A 20,281-nucleotide genomic window follows, 5' to 3' on the forward strand; every position below is an offset into this window, starting at 1 on the left:
ACTGCAGTCTGCTGTGGGCTTTGAGTACCAGGGGAAAACTGAGAAACACGCCTCGCAGAAAGGTGAGATGTGAAAGACCCCGGTGATGGGAAGGCAGCCCTGCCTGCTTTTGAAGGGCAGGAGCACGTTGTCACTCGAGGCCTCTTCCTGGGGGCAGGGGTGTCGCCACGGGCAGTTCGCTGCTGTCGCCTTCAGGTGTCTGGTCTTCCGGGTGTGGTGTGACAGTGGGGTCCCTGCCACGCAGCCCATGAAGTGCTGGCATCTCGTGTCCCTGTGCCACCTCCCGTGTGGCAGCAGAAGCTGCTTCCCCTCATCCGTGCAGCGTTGCCCCCGAACAGTTCCCTCTCTAACTTGGTTGGCAAAACTAACTCTCCCCGGAGGATGGAAACAGAGCCGTTAAATTACTGACGTTTTCAGCGTGTACGTGCGTCTTTTGACGTGGCGTAGGCTAATCTTTATGAGGTAGTGCTCCCTGGTAAAGCCTTTCTGTAAATGAAAGCCTATGGGATCCTCGTTCCCTGACCAGGGATCAAACCTGTGCCCCCTGCAGTGGACGCGTGGAGTCTTAAACACTGGACCGCCAGGGAAGTCCTTTGAGGTTTTTTTTTTTTTGCGGTACGCGGGCCTCTCACTATTGTGGCCTCCCCCGTTGCGGAGCACAGCCTCCGGACGCGCAGGCTCAGCGGCTGTGGCTCATGGGCCCAGCTGCTCCGCGGCACGTGGGATCTTCCTGGACTGGGGCATGAACCCGTGTCCCCTGCATCGGCAGGCGGACTCTCAACCACTGCACCACCAGGGAAGCCACCTTGAGGTGTTTTTTGCAAGCTTGTTTACTTCTGCCTCTTGTGGGTCATCCGATGACCGAGGGAAGTAGCTCGGCCTGGGAGTGCTCTAGGCCCCGCCGGTCCACCCAGCCCACCTGGCTCGATGTGTTGGAGGGGTCGTGTCTTTTCTAGAAAGACCCATGCAGCTGCCTAGCTGTCTTTATACACTGACCTTTATTTGAACGGTTACTTCCCAAAGTGGGCCTGCAGCTCACCTCTGCCCTTCAGTAGTCGAAGGGGACCAGACTGCAGAGGCGCATAGACGCGTCCAGCGTCACCCGTGTGTGGCAGCGGGTAGCTTGTTGTACATTTTAAGATGCGTGCTTGACCTCCTGGTGAGTCTTGCTTCGTCTGACCAAGGTGGCACTTGGCCTGACACACTTTCCTGACCGCTGCCCTGTCTCCCCAGACTACTCGAGCGGTTTCGGTGGCAAGTACGGCGTGCAGTCTGACCGCGTGGACAAGAGCGCCGTGGGCTTCGACTATCAGAGCAAGACGGAGAAGCACGAGTCGCAGAGAGGTGGGCCGCAGCGGCGCCCTGCTGACCGTCAGGCACCCCGGGCCCCGTTGTTTCTCATGCATTCACTGACACACACCCAGGGGACTTCTCCCTGATGCAAATCGGTTTATGTTATATTTATATAATTTTTCTAACTTCAAGTGTTTGGATGTCCCTGTTACTTTCTGGACGGTGTAGGTGGTTTGTCTTATTTCTTTTTCTTTAAAGATTTATTTATTTATCCATTTTGTTTATTTTTGGCTGCGTCAGGTCTTAGTTGTGGCACGTGAGCTCTTCGTTGTGGTGCGTGGGCTTCTCTCCAGTTGTGGCGTTTGGGTTTTCTCTTCTCTAGATGTGGCGCGCAGGCTCCAGGGCACGTGGGCTCTGAAGTTTGCAGCACAAGGACTCTCTAGTTGAGGCACGTGAGCTTAGTTGACCCCCGGCATGTGGGATCTTAGCTCACTGACCAGGGATTGAACCCACGTCCCCTGTGTTGTAAGGCAGGTTCTTTACCACTGGACCACCAAGGAAGTCACGGTTTGTCGTAATTTTGATGACTGCTGAGTCCTCTGTTCCGTGGTCAGGTTAACTGTTCCTCTCTGGAATGTGGAATTTAGGTTATTTCCAAGTTTTGATGTTAAAAATTGCCTACAGGGACTTCCCTGGTGGAGTGGTTAAGAACCTGCCTGCCAGTGCAGGGGACACGGGTTCGAGCCCTGGTCCGGGAAGATCCCACATGCCACGGAGCAGCTAAACCTGCGCGCTACAGCTACTGAGCCTGCGCTCTAGAGCCCACGAGGCACAACTACTGAGCCCACACGCCTCGAGCCCGTGCTCTGCAACAAGAGAAGCCACTGCAAGGAGAAGCCCGCGCACCGCAACCAAGAGTAGACCCCGCTCGCCGCAACTAGAGAAAGCCCGCGCGCAGCAACAAAGACCCAACCTGAAGTAAACCCCAAGACCCGAAAATAAAATAAGTAAATTCATTAAAAAAAAAAAATTGCAGTGAATATTCTGTTATATACATAAGTGATTATTTAAAAGAATAAATTCCTAGCAATGGAGTTGCTGGGCCAAAAGACGTTGAATTTAAAATTTTGATAGAGCCTTCTAGATTGTCCTTAGAAGCCATCCTGACTTTCCCTTCACTGTGATGTAAGTGACCAGTTACGGCCCTCTGCCCTCTGAGGTGTGTGTTTATGGAGCTTGACTTAAAGATTCAGCCCCCGCTGCAGAGCTCCTGATCTGTTGGTGGTTCTGCATCGTTTGCTTTGTTTGGCCTGCACATTTAAATGATTTGAACATTGGCCAGCGTACAAACTGAGAGCTCACGTACTTTTTAAAACCCCAGATTTTTTTAAGAAACAAAAATGAAAGCCATCACCAGAAACCCCACTGGCTTGGCATTTCCCCAGGGGGATGGCCGTTGGGCCTGAGGGGCTCCTGTTTGATGAGGGCGGTGCTTCCCTTACACCTGGCAGGGCCTGCCTGCCCTGAGGCTGCTGGGCCTGCTGCGTGGGGTTCCTTTAAACTCTGCCTTCTCTCTCTGCTAGGCATACACCTGTACTCCTTTGCACTGTATGCCTGCTGCCAGTCAGCACCTGCTGTTGGATCCTGTTCATTTTTACCAGATTTTCTCCCCGAGATGCCCTTGAAGAAGAATAAATACGCCTTTGGGCAGTCGGGGAGCAGAGGCCGAAGTGCCGGGAGCAGCCCTAGGCGTGCTGGGAAGGGATTTGATCTCTGTGCGCGTTCTACTCCGTTAATGTGTCCGTGATGGAGTCATGCCTTAGTGTAAAGATAGCGATTTAGTGTAATAATAACTTAGCTTTGAGTTGAACTGACATTTCTGGAAGGTAGTCCGTGTTTATCCTGTTCCTTTGGCGGTGTCCCCGGCACAGCTCTGCTGGCTTTGGTTCAGAGGTAGGGTGACCCTCCAAGAGCTTCCCCCGTGGCTCATCCTGAGTTCAGAAACTTGATGTCACCTGTTACCTCATGCTGTCTTTTGGGGTGAAGGAGAGGCGCTGCAGTTGTTCGTCTGCTCTATTTGCTGCACTTCATAGTTCCATCATTATATACAAATAATACTCTTAAATGTTTCCTACGTAAGTGATCTTACAGTGAGCCTCGGAGACTTTAGGTTTGTTTTTTTAAATTGAGTGATCAAAATACTTCCTTAAAGACTGCTGAAATCCACAGCGTGCTCGCTGATCTTGTGACTGCTTTATGAACAGTACTCTTCTTGTTTTCAGATTACTCCAAAGGTTTTGGTGGCAAGTATGGTATCGACAAGGACAAGGTGGATAAGAGCGCGGTCGGCTTTGAGTATCAAGGCAAAACCGAGAAGCACGAGTCCCAGAAAGGTGGCTTCAGCTTTACCTTATTGTCCAGCTAGCAGCTATTAACGTGATAGGTGATAACCAGAACAGAAATGGAAACACAGAACGTAACCGGGAACACTTAGGGTGGATGTCTCTTTCTGTTAAACATTGAACTGTAAAACAGAAAATCCAAAAACAGAGCCGTTAACTAAGAAATCCAGTCCTTAGACCTCTTTTAGCTTGAACACTGCAGTGGCGTGGCTTGTAGCAGGGGCCACGTGTCGCACGTCTGTGTAAGTGGTGAGACCCAATGGCGCATCAGTGCTGTGACACTGCATGCTTCGCGGGTTCCTGTAGGGGGTCCCGTCAGTGTTAACCCATGGTGCGGAGATGGTAGATGAGGTTATTTTCCTGACACACTACGAGGCAGTCCTCTTAATGTCATCTGAAATTTCACCAAAGGTCAGGAAGAGAAAGGATGGTTTAGTGAATTGTGTATGTTGAACTTCACGGAAAACCTGCTTTCTCCCTGTTACGCAGGCTGCCCATTAATACTCGATTATGGCCTTTTATTGTCTACGCAGACTACGTGAAAGGCTTTGGAGGGAAGTTCGGTGTGCAGACAGACAGACAGGACAAGTGTGCCCTTGGCTGGGATCACCAGGAGAAGCTGCATCTGCACGAATCCCAAAAAGGTACGTTCATGCTGGCTGCTCGCCCGCGAGGCCCTTCGAGAAGTTCATTTCTGTTTACAGGTCCACGTGTGCCTGGCCTCACGGTACTTGTGTCGCGGTGCTGTCCTGTCTTCAGTGGGGGAGGCGTCCTCTGTCCCCACGGCTTTGGAAGGACCCCTCCGCCCGTAGTGATTCCCCCTTCCCCCTTGGGGGGGCTGCGGTTGGGCGGGGCAGGGCACCTGTGCTCGCCTGGGCCCTGAAGCCCCAGCCGCTGCAGCAGGGTTCCTGAGGGGCTGCTGCCTGCCGCTCCGGGCGGCCACAGGGGCGGCGCGGTGGTCCCAGCCCGAGAGGCGCCCCGTCCCTGGGAGCATGGCCGCCGGGGCCCTGGGCTTGCAGCCAGCGCGGTGGGGAGCGGGGCTGCCGCGTGGCTGTGGGGTGGGCCGTGTGTGTAACGTGTCTCTTTCTTCAAGTGAGCAGAGACGCGTGCTCTTGTCTGCAGCGTGGGCGGGGCCCTGCAGAGAGTCCCGGAGCACGGAGCGGCCTTTCCGAATCGGCTCAAATACAGTTGCTAACCTGCTTTCGGGCCTGGGCCGCGTGTTCAGACGTTGTCTGTCCTTTAACCTTTTGAGCCCTTTGTGACTATTGGTGAGACTGGGAGCTGGCTCTGTCGTCCCCGAGCTCGGCGCAGCCCTTGTTTCCTCCAGGCGACGTGTTTGAGTCTAACCAAACTTGTGTTTCCTTTTGGTGGTTTTCTCCACTGTCACCTGTGGATTTTCAGATTATAAGACTGGTTTCGGAGGCAGATTTGGTGTTCAGTCCGAGAGGCAGGACCCCTGTGCTGTGGGCTTTGATTACAAGGAGAGACTGGCCAAGCACGAGTCCCAGCAAGGCACAGTTGCTCCCCGGCTCCCCCCAGCCCCGCCCGGTGCCGCCACCTCTAGCACAGACTTCAGGGCTCGGCCTCCGAGTCACCCGCTGTCACCTGCAGGGGCCCCTGGGCACTTCCAGCCCAGTGCTGTGCCGGAGCGGAATTCACTCGCACCCTTTCTTCCCTGTTGACTTTTTTCTCTCCCGTAACCGCTGGGGTGTGTGTCTGGTCAAAGGTGGCGCGAGGTGCAAGTCACTCTAACCCCGTGACGCGCCTCGCTCCTGGGGTGGGCTGTCTCTGGTCTCCCGGCGGCCTTCCGCAGCAGTGCTTGCTGTTGCCGGGACTCCTGTGAGTGTCGCGTAGGCCGCCTCCTTGCCTCCGAGACCGGGAGAAACGTGTCTGGTTCAGCCCGATCACTGGCCTTGGACCAGGGGCGTGGGGCAGGCGTGTCCACGTGGTTTCTGTGTCTCATTTGTGGTGGTGTTTTTTTGGTTTTTGCTAGTTTTTTTGATGACACCATCTCTGTGTGACTCCTTCACACAGAACCAGACAGTACGTACGCAAAGCTGGAACTCGACAGGAGGTTTCTGGGTGCATATATTGGGAGTCCAGATGGCAAACGTGCTTTTGCTCAGAGCAGTTATCTAATGTCTGTCAAAATTCAGGCTTGATCATTAGAACCGGGACACACAGTTGGCAAAGAGTCGTGTCCTCATTTTACGGGGCTGAGTTTAGGCGCTCAGCCCCAGCGTTCAGGGAGAGAATCACCTCGGGCTGACCCGGCAGACCGCGTGGGCGTGGCGTTGATACTGCACGGCAGTGTGACTGTCACGTAGATCTGTGTTGCTGCAACATAAGTATTTGGCTGGTAGAAGTTCCGGGAAACTTTTTCTCTTTTAAAAAAGCAAGAGAAAAAAAATAAGTAAAACGAGAGAATCTCTGCACTTGAGCCTCTTTTTAGCACTCAGTAGAGCAGGAGCGCAGAGCAGAGACTGTGCTAGGAGGTGGCGCCCTGCCTGCCACCCGCACCCCTGTCCCCCGGGAGCACGCGGGGAGCATGCCACACCTCTTTCCTGCCTCTCACCTGCCTGCTGCCGAGCACCACGGGTAGAAGCCCAACTCGCAAGCAGAGGCTCATCGTTCCACGTTCTCGTTCTGTCGCTCTGGGTGCATTTTCTCGGGCTGTTTCTGGACCTGTTTGCATGCGCCTGCTGCCGGCAGCTGGCGGACCTCAGCCCGAGACTAAATGCCGTGTCACGTTGCAGACTACTCCAGAGGCTTCGGTGGGAAGTACGGGGTGCAGAAGGACCGGATGGATAAGGTGAGTGCTTCACGTCCAGGGCTCGGGGTTTTCTGCTGAGAGGATCGGGCGTCTGACGCTCTGGGCGGGCAGATGGCTGTTCCCTGGGTGGTCTCTGGTCTCTGGTGGGCGCCTGGCGCGTGTTTGCAGAAGTGTGAACGTTTCAGGCAGGCGTGTGTCATCACCGTGGCGGTGCCATTAGCTGGCACACGTGCCGGGCTTCGTCTCCTGTGTCACGGGTGTCCTCTCCTCGACCCCTCGAGGCCACGCTGTGAGGCAGTTGCTGTCCCTGTCACGTATGGGGAGGGGTGGGGTCCCTGGCCAGGCAGGCGCAGCACTGGGCCGCCGTCGCGAACGCCTCCCAGACACGTGGCTGTGACCGTACTTGGCAGTGAACCCATCTGGAAACCGAGCTCTTTGGTCACGCTGGCCGCGTCGCGGGGCCTGCCGTCTTGGGGAAGGCGGATCCGGAAGGTGCGCGTCGCCGCAGGGGGTCCCCAGAGGCAGGGTGACACGGCCACGCGGCTCCACGCTCTGCTCTCCCTGTGGTGCCCTAGTCCAGCTGGTCCCTCCTGCTTGGTTTCAGAGTCTCAGCGCGTCAGGTGGTTGGGTTTCTGGTCTAAATTCCAACCGCGTCAGAGGAGCAGACCCACGAGCCGCGTGGAGCGGTCCTCGCTGGGGACTGGGCGTGGTCTGTCTCCCGTCGGTTCAGCTGGACCGAGGTTGAGGCTGCCCTGCCCGGTCGGTAGTCTGGGCGCCAGGGCCGGTCCCTGTGGAGTTCCCCTTCCATCAGGCTCCCAGCTGACCCCTCGGGGGACCCCATCACGTGACCGCGTGTGGGCCCTGGGAGCGAGCGGCAGGGCACAGGGCTCTGGCCGCGGGGCCGGGAGTGTCCTGAGGGCGTGCGAGTCTGAGCTCGGCGCTGCGGATGGTGGGAGCTCGCCAGGGAGGACGAGGCCAGTGTGTGTGTGGACGTGGGGACGGGGACACGGAGGACCTGGCGGGCCTGCGGTCAGTGTTGTGGCAGATACAGGAGGTCTGAGAGAAGCCAGACGGGGCCCGCTGCAGGGGGGCAGGTGGTGAGTGGCTGGTCACGACCCACTTCAGGGAGCCCTGCGGACCCCCAGTGAGGTTTTGTGTTTCGTCAGATGGGTTCTGAGCGGCCCTGCAAGGGTTTGACAGGCAAATGACGTGAATAGGACGTGCACCAAGCAGCCTCCCTGCCCCGGGGTGGAGAGTGGATCGCGCGGGAAGCCGCAAGGCTGTGGCCCCGGTTAGGAGGCGGCTTCAGCGCCTTGATCGGGGTGCTCTGGCTCGGCCTGGGGATGGCGGTGGAGGGAGAGAGATGCTTCCTTGAGGCAGCGTGGGTGCTGAAGCCCCTGCGCTTAAGGGGTGAGGGGGAGGGCCTCCCGGGTGGATGGTGGGGCTGTCTGCTGAGCTCAGGAACTTGGGGGAGGGGCAGGGCTGGGTGGGATGAGTTCCCCGTGGGCACGTCTGGTTGGGCTGCCAGGCGGCGCAGGTAGTTCGGATGGAGGGGGTAGGGGGGGTGCCTGCAGACGGAGGTGGAGTTGGGAAGCCTGCAGAGCGGCGAGGGGGCCATGGGCCACGCCTGTGGGATGGCAGTGGGCAGGCTGGTCTGAGGAGACTGGGCAGGGCACCTGGTGAGGTGCGGGGAGCCCACAGGGTCCACTGGTGCTGGTCTGAGGGTGGAGAGTTGTGAGGGGGGGAGGGGCCGTCTCTGCCCCGAGGCGCTGCTGGGGACATCCTGTCTGGGCGAGCCAGGTGGTGGCACTTGGCATCTGGCAGGGGTCTGGGCTGTGGGAGGGAGGGAGCCGTGCCAACCACGTTTGGGCCATGATCGGGGAGAACTGGGCACTGGTCAGCCGAGGGGATGGTTCTGTTTTAAGGTGGGAGGAGCCCAGGCCATAGACAGGGAGGTGCAGGGAGACCCTGGGGCGTGGCGGGGGTGCGCGGGGTGCCCCTGCGGCCAGCTAGTGGTCTGTGCTGTGCGCTTGGGAAGCCCGGTGCCTAGAAGGGTGAGGCACCTGCCCAGGTCTCAGCCTTGGCGGCAGCATGAGATCATCCCTAGGGATAGGCGGCGCAGGGACTCAGGTCTGACGTAGTCCCCGTGGGTGGTGGAAGCAGGTGTGAGGTTTCCGGCAGGTGAGCCCCAGGAGAGGCCGAGACCTTGAGTTGGTCAGGCTGGACGGTGGGGAGCGGGGAGCTGGGTCTAGGTGGAGGAGGGTGGCCAGCAGGAGAGGGGAAGGCTGTAGTCGGTGGGCGGGTCTTGGTGATGGGGGTGCAGTGTGGTGGGGACCCCGCAGCTGGAAACTAGAGGCTTGGGGTCGTGGTGTTTGCCAGAAGCCTGTGGGCGAAGGCAGAGAGGTGGCTCTGAGCATCGTGCTGGAGAGTTGGTCGGACGGGACGGGCAGCGGGTGTGCGGGAGCCACGGCCCGGAAGCTGGGGGGGCGCTGACCCCTTCCCCGCCGAGGCCGCAGGGCAGGCAGGAGCCTTGTGGGAGAGCCGGTGGGGGCGGGGCCTTAGAGGTTGTTCTGGAAAGAGATGGGGAGGTTTGGGGAGCAGAGGAGGGGGGTGGTCTGGGCAGCCGAGCAGCTACCTCGGAGTTGGAGGAGGCAGGAGAAGGGGGCTTTGGTGGGAGGGTCGGGGCCGGCCCCCAGGCGTGCCGACCAGAGCCCATGGATCACTGCCGCCCTCGTGGAGCTGCCTGCACCTGAACTTGGTGCGGGCCGTGCGCACCTCCCAAAGCTGCTGCTCGCGGCCGGCCTCAGGGTCAGCCGGTCACAGGCTTCCTTCCACGCATCCTTTCTCACGGTTCCTGTGTCAAGAAGGCAGTGACCGTCCTGAGCCCCTGGCGTGTTTCCCTGGGAAGCGTTTGTGCCCAGCAGCCGGTGCTGCCCTGAGCTGTCAGTCCGCGCCGTGTCAGCCTTTACGTGGCCGGTTGTCGCTGTCCTTTTAGTCTCACAGAGTTGGGTCCCTACAGAACCAAACTAGAGTCGCGCTTACTGGGAGAGGTGGACGATCGGGGGGCCTTTGTACGTCCCAGGGTCCTCTCCCAGCGCAGCAGAGGCTTCTGGGCTCCCCTGCAAATTCTATCCGTGGCGAGAGCTTGGGAGGAACACGTGCTTGGTTTATGGTTGTGAAGTGGAGGCATGTGGTAGGGTTTTTGGTTTTTCTGCTTTTTTGAGCAATTTGCTCAAATTTGAGAGGAAGGTGCAGAGATTTCCCGTATACTCCCTACCTCCCCTCCCCCACCCAGTGGTCCATTTGTTAACGATCTGTGAACCTGCATTGAGCCTACGTCGTAGGCACCCAGTGCTGAGGTCGGCTTTAGGGTTCTCTCCTGGGATGGTGCATTCTGCCGGTTTGCACAGGCGTGTAGTGACTCGTATCTACCACTGTCGATTCCTACACAGTAGTTTCACTGCCCTAAACATCCTGGCCCTGCCCATTCACCCCCCACTCCCCATAGGTGTGTTTCTTCTCTGACTGTGACCCGTATGGTCACCAGCCAACGTGTTATCAACACACTTTTCACTCCTCTGTTAATGTGCAGAACAGGTGGATATGAAATCTTTGGGCTCTCTGGTTGGTTCTTTTGGAAGACCTGGGGCAGGCCTTTGTGCAGGGAGAGGAAAGGAAGAAAGAAAAATACGTTCCTGATCTCCCCTTTCCTGTCTTGGTAGAACGCTTCCACCTTTGAGGACGTTGCCACGGTGGCCCCCACTTACCAGAAGACTGTCCCTGTCGAAGCAGGTAAGTCCTAGCAGACCCCCTGGCAGCACCGTGTTTTTTCCCGGGAGAAATTCCACGCTGTGTGGTGTCCCCAGGACAGTGCTAAAGGGGGAGAGGAGCGTCGGCAGGAGCAGATGAAGCATTGACGGAGACCGTGGTTGATCTGTGTATTTTGGGGACAGCAGTTGATTACCCGTTTGAAGCTGTTCATTCCTGCAGAGGTTCAGAGGCACCTTTCAGACACGGGCGTTGCAGCTCTCTGGCGGCGGGGATCTGTTTTGGGGGGTGCTTCCCAAAGCAGAGCTAGGTTAACTGCACGTCCTCAAGGGCCCTGGGAGGTTCCTGCGGAACCTGCCGCTGCCCCGGCCGTGGCATGTCTGAGCAGCACGTCACCGCGTCTGCATGAGTTCAGGCAGCCCTCTCCTTCCTCACTCACGGGCGAGGACCGGGCTGCTCGCAACCCGCCCTTCCGGTGCCTGCTGCGTGCGTGGGCCTCCTGCGGTCCTGGTGTCTGCTGGGGAGCCGTTAAACATGGGCCAGCCTGGGAGGACATCGTTTAGTTGGGGGAATTATTACACGTGATAGAAGTGGTCAGTTAAACGCAGCAAGTGGAGACGACCATTTATTTCCTGTGGACGCCCTGTGGGCCAACAGTCCACACACTCTGGTCTCAGGATACTGGCAGAAATTGCTGAGGCCCCAAAGAACTTTTGTTTACATGGGTTATGTTTTCTGATCTTTACTGTGTTAGAATTAAAATAGAGGCGAGAAGAATTTACCATTTTATTAATTCACTTAAACATTTAAAAGCAGTGAAACTATCACTTACTAACATAATACTTTTTATGAAAAAAATAACTACATTTTCAAAACCAGAAAGTGCAGAAGAGTAGCATTTCTTTGCATTAAGGTATAGTTAGTTGATTTACAATATTAGTTTCAGATGTACAACCTAGTGATTCAGAAGTTTTAGAGATTATTCTCCGTTTACAGTTATTATACGATATTGGCTAGGTTCCAGGGTAGCGTTGTGTTATGTTTCTGTGGAATCTCCTCAGTGTTGGCTAGCTGAGCTCTCTTAGCTGCTTCTCACTCCTTCAGTCTCTCGTGACACGTTAGGGTGGTGAAGAAAATCTGGACTCCCAGATAAGCAGTGGGAAAAGGGAAGAGTATTCTACTGGCCGTTTCCGGTCGTATTCTCTGTACCCCAGTCCAGCAGGCAGCTGTCCAGTGGTTTTCTTAAAGGTTGGTCTCTCTTGCGCAGCAAGACTTTGTGACATCACGTCAGGGTCATTGGAGAGTATCGATCACTGAGTCACGCTGATCTTCCACACCCTGGCACCTTTCATTATACAGCGTCCCCCAGGTCACATTCGGTGACGGTATCAACCTCGTCGCGGAGTCTCTGAGTAAAACCGGGAAATTGTCATACTCACGGCAGTGGACACGGATTTTCCAAAATTCTGATTTTGCTTGAAAGCTTGAGTTTTCCTACTGACAACAAATACTGTAGTTGTTTTTTAACAGGATAGGCTCAGCTCGTTCCTTTCGGAGAAAGGGTCTGGCACGTACCCAAACGGTGTAACCGTAGTTTGTCCATTCCGGGAAAATGATGTTCCAGGAAAAAATCAGTTCGGCCTGCATCTCAGATAGTTGCACGTGTTTTCCCTGGAGGCCCCAGGCACGTCCACAGGGGCAGTCGCAGTGGGCTCCGCCCTCCCATTTTGTCACACAAAATGTTAAAAGGGTTGAGATCTACTCACAATCAGTACTTTCTACTGTTTCATCAAGGGCATCCTTAGGGGGATTTTCTTTCCTTGTGAGTGTCTGGTGGTAAAGAAAACAGTGGTGTTCGGAATGTAAGAGCATTGCAGATGCAGGGCTATGCCGTCTTCCCGCTGTGGGTACAGCACACGCAACGGTGAAGGCCGTTCCTGGTGGGGGACTGAGCCGGCAGCCGAGGGGGCGCGTCGCCCTCGGCTGGGGTGCCTGCTTCCCAAGGGACAGGCCGCCCTGGCGCGGGCCCGGTCCGGGGGAGATGGTGGTGCCCTGAGTAAATCTCTCCTTTCTCTGCAGTGAGCAGCAAAACCAGTGACATCAGAGCGAATTTTGAAAACCTGGCGAGGGAAAAGGAGCACGAGGACAGGCGGCAGGCGGAGGCGGAGCGGGCGCAGAGGATGGCGAGGCAGCAGCGGGAACAGCAGGCGGCGCGCAGGCAGCTGGACGTGAGTGCGGGCGGCGCCCGGGCCCCCCTTGCGTGCGCGGGGCCGTGTGTCTGGCTCGTTCCTGCATCTGCTGCAGAAAGTGGTCAGTAGAAAGCGTTCTGAACTCGCGCCGAAGGCTGTGCTCTCGGGAACTTAGCCTTCAGCCACACAGACGATCCAGTCTCTTGCCACCAGACACGAGACGGTCGATGTGCCCCGGCTCCAGCCGTGCTGCTCCAGTGCTGGGCGACTGCGGGCCTGTCCTCCCCCGTCAGGCTGGCGGCCCCCGTGCCCTTGGCCCAGCCCCCGTCCACACATCTCCCCCTCAGTCTGTTCCCACCCGTCACCCTCGGGAACGCGCTGTCCCCTCGGGTGGCAGGTTGAGGACACAGAAGGAATCCCCGTGAAGGAGGCCGTCTGCCGGCTCTGTAGCCCTTGCTTCTGGAGCTCGGGTCGGCAGGTGTTTCTGTGATACTTTACAAACTGTCTTTGCGCTGGAGAAGGTGCGAGCTGTGAGGGGTGAGCCGGAGAGTGTGGACTCGCTCCTTCCTAAAACTCTGTAGCTGGACTGACGTCTGATGGCCCGGGTCCCCCTCCGCCACCTACCAGCCGGGCGGCCTGACGCGGATCAGCGCACTGTCCCGCGGCCCACGTTCTTGCCCGTGAAACGGGTGTGGGGGCGCCATGACTCGGGTGGCTAGGAAGTCGAATCTGAAATAACGCGTGTGTCGTTTTGTAGATTGTAAAGCTCTATTTAAACCTAAGGACGTTTCCTCCTCAAATCAGTGGTTAGGGCTCTGAAGAGCCCGTCAAGGGTGAGTGGGCGGTTGAGGCAGTTAACATGCAACGGGCAGGGAACGCTGGGCGCTGGAGCCGGGAATTAAATAAGCCCTGATAACACGTTCTTATCACACGTGGTGAAGTTGGGATGATAGCAAACGTGTATAATTACCACATACCGTTCCTTAATTGTCAGAAACTTTAAAGCTGTCTCTCCTTTAAGTTTTTAGTTAGGCGCTTGTAAGTTTTTCTTTGTTGCAGACACACACGTGCACACTAGGAGGCATTTTTTCCGATAACTTGGTCTCGTTTTCACGTAACGCCTTCCTCGTTTTATGGTTCGGAATTGGACCCCTGCAGTCTGAAAGCTGCAGAAGGGCTGGAGGGCTTGAGAAGAAGGAGGCTCTCGGTCACTGTTGTCCAGTCCCTCTGCCTTTGAGGTTCTCTCGCCGTCCCTTCCGCCGTGTTGTCCCTCGCTGTGTCCAGCCCCTGCCAGCCTCTCCCTGCCCGCCTGTCCCCCGAGTGGCTCCCATCGATGGGCACGGTACCGCTCGCACCAGAGCCCTCTGGGTTGTGAGGCGCTCTCCTGGGGCAGGACGCGGCCCGCACGCGTCCGAGCGCTCCCTGTGGCGGGTGGGGCGGCCACGGATGCTCGACCCGCACATTCTCGGGAGCGAGTGTGCCCCCGAGAAGGAACATCTCTGTTCCCCGCCAGATTGGGGTGTGGCGGGGTGGAGGGGGGCCGTCACGGGTCCTCGTGCCACTGCGTGGTGGGCGGCAGGCCCGGCCTAGGCCTGGCCCCTTCGGGGAATCACGCTGCCTCAGGGATTTAACTCGTGGGCGAGCTGCCGGCGCCGTGAGGACTCGTGACCGTCCTGCTGGTGCGGGTCAGGCAAAGCCACACTGGGGTCCAGAGCCGCGTGGTCTCCGGAGGGGGTGGTTTCCAGTGGGCAGTGCCGCCGCCGGCTGTCAGGCAGCCTGGCAGAGCAGGCGGGGAGTGGGTGGGGACGGTGCGGCTCCTGCGTCTGCTGCCCCCGTCCTGTCCCTGGGCGAGCAACTTCCCTCCCCGGGCCGTCAGGTTCCTGATCGGTGGTGTGGAGAAGGTCCACCTCACAGGCGTCAGCACCGGTTTCCCGGGGCCACGTGCCGTGGCTTAGGACAGCGCACGGTTACCGCCTCACAGGCTGGAGGCCGGAAGGCCTGGGAGGGTGACGGTGCTGCTTCCTTCTGGAGGCTGCAGAGGGGAATCGCGTCCTTGCCTTTTTCAGCTTCTAGAGCACCCCTCCCCTCCCCCCCACCCCCGCCTTGGCTTGTGGCCCCTTCCAAGCTCTGCTTTGACTGTCTGTCTCCCGCTTGTAAGGACCGCTTGTAAGGACCTGTGATGACACTGGGCCCACCCGGGTAATCCAGGGTCACCTCCTGTCTCGGATCCTTACCATGGTCACGTCTGCAGCCTCTTGCCCTGTAAGGGCACACATTCACAGGACTTTGGGGGTTGGGATGTCAGCATCTGTCCACCGCTGTCCATCCTCTGGCCTCCCCAAGATTCACGTCCGTCCTACGTGCAAAATCCCTTCACTCCGTTAGAAGGTCCCCGGAGGTCTCAATCCGTTACAGCATCAGCTTGGAGCCCAGGTGACGGCGTGTGGATCAGGTGTGCGGGGGGCACTGCCGCCTCTGGCTGGTTCCGTCAGCCCTGGGGGCAGGACTGCGTGGGCCACCAGGGCCGTGTCTTGAGAGCAGACTTGACCGCATGACCTTGCCTGCAGAGCAGACGCTCCCTTGACGTCTCTGCGCCCTGCCTCTGCTCCGTGTTGCCGCTCCTTCCTCCGGCAGCAGCAGCAGTCGCGGGGAGGCCTGCCGACGTGCTGACTGCTGCTGTCTCTGCATTCCAGGAGCAAGCCCGGGCCCAGAAGCCCACGCCCCCCGCGTCGCCCACGCCCCAGCCGGCCCAGGAGAGGCTGCCTTCAAGCCCTGTCTGCGAGGTTGGTGCTTTTATCCGCTTTGCCCATGAGTCTCTGACGCCCTGGAGACGCCCTTCCCAGCTCAGCACCCCGTGGATGGGGTCCCGCCCTGTGCTGCTTGGTGCCCCGAGGGCAGCCCTCCTGAGCGCGGGGGGGCGGGGGGGGGCACTCGCTGCCTCGGCTTACCCACCGGCCTTCTCACCCGCCCGCCGGCCCCGCTGTGCTCTCCTGAGTCAGCCTCCAAGGGTCAGCCGGTGCCCGGGTCTTTCCCTCACCCACTCCCTGCTGCCCTCGACCCGGACCACACCCCCTTCCAGGACCCTCGTCCCCGCCTGGCCGCCGCCCCGCGGCCCTCCTCCCTTGGTCTCTCTCGAGCACCGTGTTCTCCGGAGGCTCTGTCCTTGGCCCTTCCTCCTCAGTCTTCAGTCCCCAGGACCTGCTCCTTTGACCCCTGTGTCACTGAGCCACCTGCCCCCCTGCCCACGGCCGGGTCTCCACAGGCTCTGCGGGCCCCCCTTCCAGAGCAGCTCGGCCCCTGCCGTCCACACCCACACCCGGCCCAGCCCGAGTCCCCTCTGTCCCGCTGTCCCTTTCACCTGGACGTCACCACTTAGAACTCACTGAGTCACAGGGACTGAAACTGGCTCAACTCGGCTGGGGCCTAAAGGGGCTGAGGGTGCGGGAGCACCGTGGGCGGGCCTGGGCCTCAGGGTGGTCCGTAGGCTCACCCCTCTGCCTGGCGGGTGTGGCAGGTATGGCGGGTGCGGTCTTAGAATCTGTAATCCCGTGCAAAGGGGGCCCCTGTGCATCCGCCCGTCGGGGCCCACTGCTGGGCCCGTCACTAGCGGTTGGTCCCTTAAGAAGGCTGGAATGACACGTTGTCCTGGGTGGGGCAGGGAGCCCTGCCCAACCACGTGACGGGTGGGGGGGCTGCTGCGGGAAGATAGGAGGTTAGGGCGTTGCTGGCGGCTGTGTGCAGTGACCTGCTCGGGGTGACCCCCTGACCACTGAGCGGCTCCGCGTGACCCTGCAGCACCGTCTGGCCCCTCACCCTCCGGTCTGTTCCCTTCACGTCCAGGGGCAATTGCCAGTAGGAGTCCATCACCCCCTTGTTTAGCCCTGGAGTGGCGCCCGGTGCCCGGCCCAGGTGGAGCCCTGCCCTGTGGCCTCTGGAGGAGCGCTTCCGGCCTGCCGCACCCCTCTGTCACCCTCTGTGGGAAGCCGAGGCCTGACCACCGGCTCTCCTGGGGCTCTCCGTGGGCACCTTCCTTTTCTGACCCGCGAGGGTGCCCTCAGGTGGACCCTGGTCGGAAACGCTGGTTGAAGCCGCTGTCGGTGGTGGATGTTTGGGAACTGGGGTCGTGGCGCAGGTGGCTGTCAGCAGAGCGCTCTTGATGTCCTCTTGCATGGGACTTGTTGGTCACTTCCTTGCCTCACCTCCACGGAGGGTTCGGTGAGGATGGAACCCGCCACCCGCAGGCTCAGCTGCCCTAGCCAGTGGGATGGGGTGATGCCGTGGAGCTGCCGGCAGAGGCCCGGGAGGGCTGGGACCCAAAGAGGAAACGGGCCAGACCTGCCCCAGGAAAGTGGGGCTCTCGCAGCTGGCAGGTCTTTGGTGACGGCAGGACTCAGGGTATCGGGGGTGTGAGGACGGGCTTGTGAAGGGGAGCCTGGCCCTCGGCACTGCGGGACCCATTAGGGCCCAGGCATCCGCGGGGTGTGAGCAGGTGACGCCTCCCCGTCCCTGTGTCTGTCTCGTCTCAGCCGGGGCCGAGAGTGGTCCGCGTGTCTCTCTTGGCCGTGTGGCCGTGACCCGGCACGGGCCACGGGAACTGTCTCCTCGACTCTCCGCAGGCCGCGGCTCCGTTCCAGGCCGAGCCGAGCCACACCGGTGAGCCTGAGCCGGTGTACAGCACGGAGGCCACCGAGTACCGGGAGGCCTATGACCCGGAGGCCGTCTACGAAAGCACGGAGGCCCCGGGCCACTACCAAGCAGGTACACGGGTCTCCTGCATTCCACCCCCTCTGCTTCTGTTCCCCTGCTGGCCGACCTGCCCCACCTCTGCCATGCTTGCGGGGCTCCTGTCCTGCTGTGGGCCCCAGACCCCAGGGGGCTTGGCCTGGCCTCCCGGGGGGTTCCAGGAGATCCTTGCTTGTGCTGAGGGCGCTGAGAGGGGTGGGCTTGGAGGAAGGGGCTCTTGCTGCTGTTGTATCAGAGTAGAAGCTCGTGAGGTCTTCCAGGAAGCCAGAGTACGTTGAGGTCTCTGAAGAGGGAGATTTCTGCGCGCTCTGAACATCTTATGGATGGATGAACACTCAAAGTGGTCTTTGATTTCTAGAGATGAGGCTTCCTTTAATGTGTTTGGACAGATTTAACACAAGCCCGTCCTCCCACTTGGAGTGACATGAGAATCAGTATCAGAATCTACACCAGGGCAGGGCTCTCACCTTCCCTGAGCACAGCGCGAGGTGTGATCAGCCGTCTGCTGCTTGCATTCATTTGTTCATGATATGACCTTTCCTAAAAGTAGTGCTCAATCTTTAAAATGTAAAAAATGACACCCTGAGAACTGCCAGTGCCTCTATCGAGATCGTTACACGTGGATTCGCTCCTCGGAGCCGGTTCCTCCCCTTGGGAGCAGGAGCCCGACGGCCCACGGCGCACCCTCCCGATCCACGCTCGGCACCCCTGCAGCGTCCTCTCCTGACGGGCTCCTCCACCCGGACCTGAGGAAGGGGCGTCTGACGGGAGTGAGAGTGAGCTCTGCTTCCCTCTCAGACCCTGTTCTGGTTTATTCTAGAGGAGGGTACCTACGGTGAATATGAGAACGATCTTGGAATCACAGCCATCGCCCTCTACGACTACCAGGCTGGTGAGACACCGCCCCGAGGGCTGGAAATGGTGGTGGCGGGGCTTCCAGTCGTTCGTCTCTTCAAAGTCTGACTCTCAGAGCGTTATTTACGATTTTTAAAAAGAATTTATTTTGGAACAATTTCAAGGTTATAGAAAAGTTGCAGATACAGTCCAAGGAATTCCTGTATCTCCCTCAGCCACACTTCATCTGCTCTGGGTTAGGGTTTTGTTCGAAGGGCTCTGCCCTGTCTCTTGTGTGCGCCCCTGTGCGTGCAAAGCCCCCTTCACAGAGTAGGGGAGACAGTGAACCCTCCACCCCCAGGACCCTGCACCCCCAGAACCCTGCACCCCCATGGAGCCTCAGTGGGAGACCGCCAGCTCGAGGGACTGCTGGAGGCTTTTCCTCTGGTGGCTGAGCAGGGAACGCCGAGTGTGACCACTGCCCTCTCTCTGTGCCCTCCTCCCTAGCGGGCGATGATGAGATCTCCTTCGACCCCGACGACATCATCACCAACATCGAGATGATTGACGATGGCTGGTGGCGCGGGCTGTGCAAGGGCAGGTATGGGCTCTTCCCCGCCAACTACGTGGAGCTGCGGCAGTAGGTAGCTGGCCACGCCCTCGCCGTCTGTGGCCACGCCCGCCTTCTGGTGTTTTCTTCAGGGTGCCGAGGGGAGTGTGCACTGCTTTTATATTTAATACTTTGCTGATGCTTTTGAAAATGTTTACGCCACAGAACTTGCTAATATATTGTAATCATGCTCCTTGGAGGACTCGGTGATTGTTTTTATGCATTTAAGTTTTTTTTTTTTTTTTTTTTTTTGCCAAATCAACTGTTGCCTGGAGCCACTTCGGGGACCTTTGGTCCTGAGTGCGTGTTGTCCCTGCCCGCCTCTCGCCCTCCACTCCAACGAGGTGGGGGCAGGAGTCCCTGCCCAGGGTTTTGGAGGAAGAGGGAGGGCCTGATAGGAAGTTAGAATTGTGGGGCAGTCGCTAGAAAGTACGGGAGCTGTCGGCTCGGTCGGAAAAGCCCCTTGCGCTGTGAAATCCCACAGTCTTTGCTGGGTTTCAGCAAAGACCCCCCCTTTCTCCGCGGCTCCCTCCTCTTGTCCTCGTTCTCTTGCCTCCCCCCGACGCCTGGCCTCCAGGAGGGCTGCTGGGCCCCTGCTCCCGCCCCCGCTTCAGTGTCACCAGTCCCTTAAAGACTGTCGTCCCGCTGTCCCCAGCCCCGGGCAGCTGGCCTGTGTCCGCCCTGTGGGGAGACAGCCGCTGCTGGGGGAAGGCAGGTCCCTTCCCCATGGTGAACCGCAGAAATGCTTCCCATCAAGGAGGCCGTGCTCTTTTTGCCAAAATATCATGTTAAGTGACAGCAAAATCTGATGGATTGACTTGGCTGAGAACAAGAGGGAGTGCTGTGGCCCGAGACGCTGCCGTGGCTGCTGCGGGGAGCCCTTCCCCCAGGAGGGACCGCGAGGCCCACCCGGCTCCCGCACGTGGCCGCGGCAGTGTCCTCCCGGGGGACCACGTGGAAATGTCTCTGGTGTTGGGATGCCAGTGACCAAGAGGTACACGTTTTCTTTCCTGAAGTGCATTTGCTTTACCACGATTAGGTCGGGTTTTATATGCAATTCTTGTATCTGAATTTCTGTAGCACACCTCATAGGTATGATTTTTTTAAATTAAACATTCAAAATAAACTTTTTTTGATCCACTTGCTGCTGATTCACTTCATTCTACAGTGGGGGACGGCCTTGCTGTCACCACCCGGCGAGGTAAAGCCTTGTATTTCTCAGCTCTGGGCCAACCAGCTTCCCTTTTGAAGAAGCATGCTCCTTAAAAGGTATTTTTTAGGAGATGAAGTGTTTTAACTCTCGAGATTTGCGCAAGGACCCCAAGCGAGACGGGAAATGCTGTTTAAGACTCACTTGAGCTACGGTTTCCAGAAGGCATCGCCAGGTGATTGCAGTGTAGCCAAAGGTATCATCTTCCTCTGGGGCGCAGCAGTCCGTGTCCAGGAGACAGTGGTGCTGAGCGGAGGAAGGGCAGGCTTGGGTGGTGGGGGGAGAGGGGTTGCAGCCTCCAGGTCAGCCGAGAAGCCCCGGAGGTCGTGGGCGGCAGCAGCGAAGCGTCAGGACTGACCCGTCCAGGCCGCCCCGCTCAGTGGTGGTCCGCTCCCAGTTGTGCAGGTTCCTGCTTTGGAGCCTCCGACGGTGAGGGCTGGGGTGTGCTGTGTGCTAACC

At 58.6% G+C, this 20,281-nt stretch overlaps 1 protein-coding gene across 4 annotated transcripts in view; it reads left to right on the plus strand.

Annotated features, from left to right (window-relative positions):
* Positions 1-19,755, plus strand: part of CTTN (cortactin) — a 33,173-nt gene extending 13,418 nt beyond the window's left edge. For 3 of the 4 annotated variants that reach the window (XM_060019463.1, XM_060019461.1, XM_060019465.1), the window contains 12 exons: positions 8-62; positions 1,234-1,344; positions 3,576-3,686; positions 4,229-4,339; positions 5,097-5,207; positions 6,452-6,507; positions 10,191-10,260; positions 12,316-12,464; positions 15,119-15,208; positions 17,042-17,183; positions 17,989-18,060; positions 18,510-19,755. In XM_060019463.1, coding sequence (XP_059875446.1) covers positions 8-62; positions 1,234-1,344; positions 3,576-3,686; positions 4,229-4,339; positions 5,097-5,207; positions 6,452-6,507; positions 10,191-10,260; positions 12,316-12,464; positions 15,119-15,208; positions 17,042-17,183; positions 17,989-18,060; positions 18,510-18,646 — 1,215 coding nt within the window. In that variant the 3' untranslated portion in view covers positions 18,647-19,755. The remainder of the gene's footprint in view (positions 1-7; positions 63-1,233; positions 1,345-3,575; positions 3,687-4,228; positions 4,340-5,096; positions 5,208-6,451; positions 6,508-10,190; positions 10,261-12,315; positions 12,465-15,118; positions 15,209-17,041; positions 17,184-17,988; positions 18,061-18,509) is intronic. The other variant, XM_060019462.1, reaches the window with a different exon arrangement.
* The last annotated feature ends 526 nt before the right edge of the window (positions 19,756-20,281 follow it).

Source organism: Delphinus delphis, chromosome 8 (assembly GCF_949987515.2).
Source record: "Delphinus delphis chromosome 8, mDelDel1.2, whole genome shotgun sequence".
Lineage (NCBI taxonomy): Eukaryota > Metazoa > Chordata > Mammalia > Artiodactyla > Delphinidae > Delphinus > Delphinus delphis.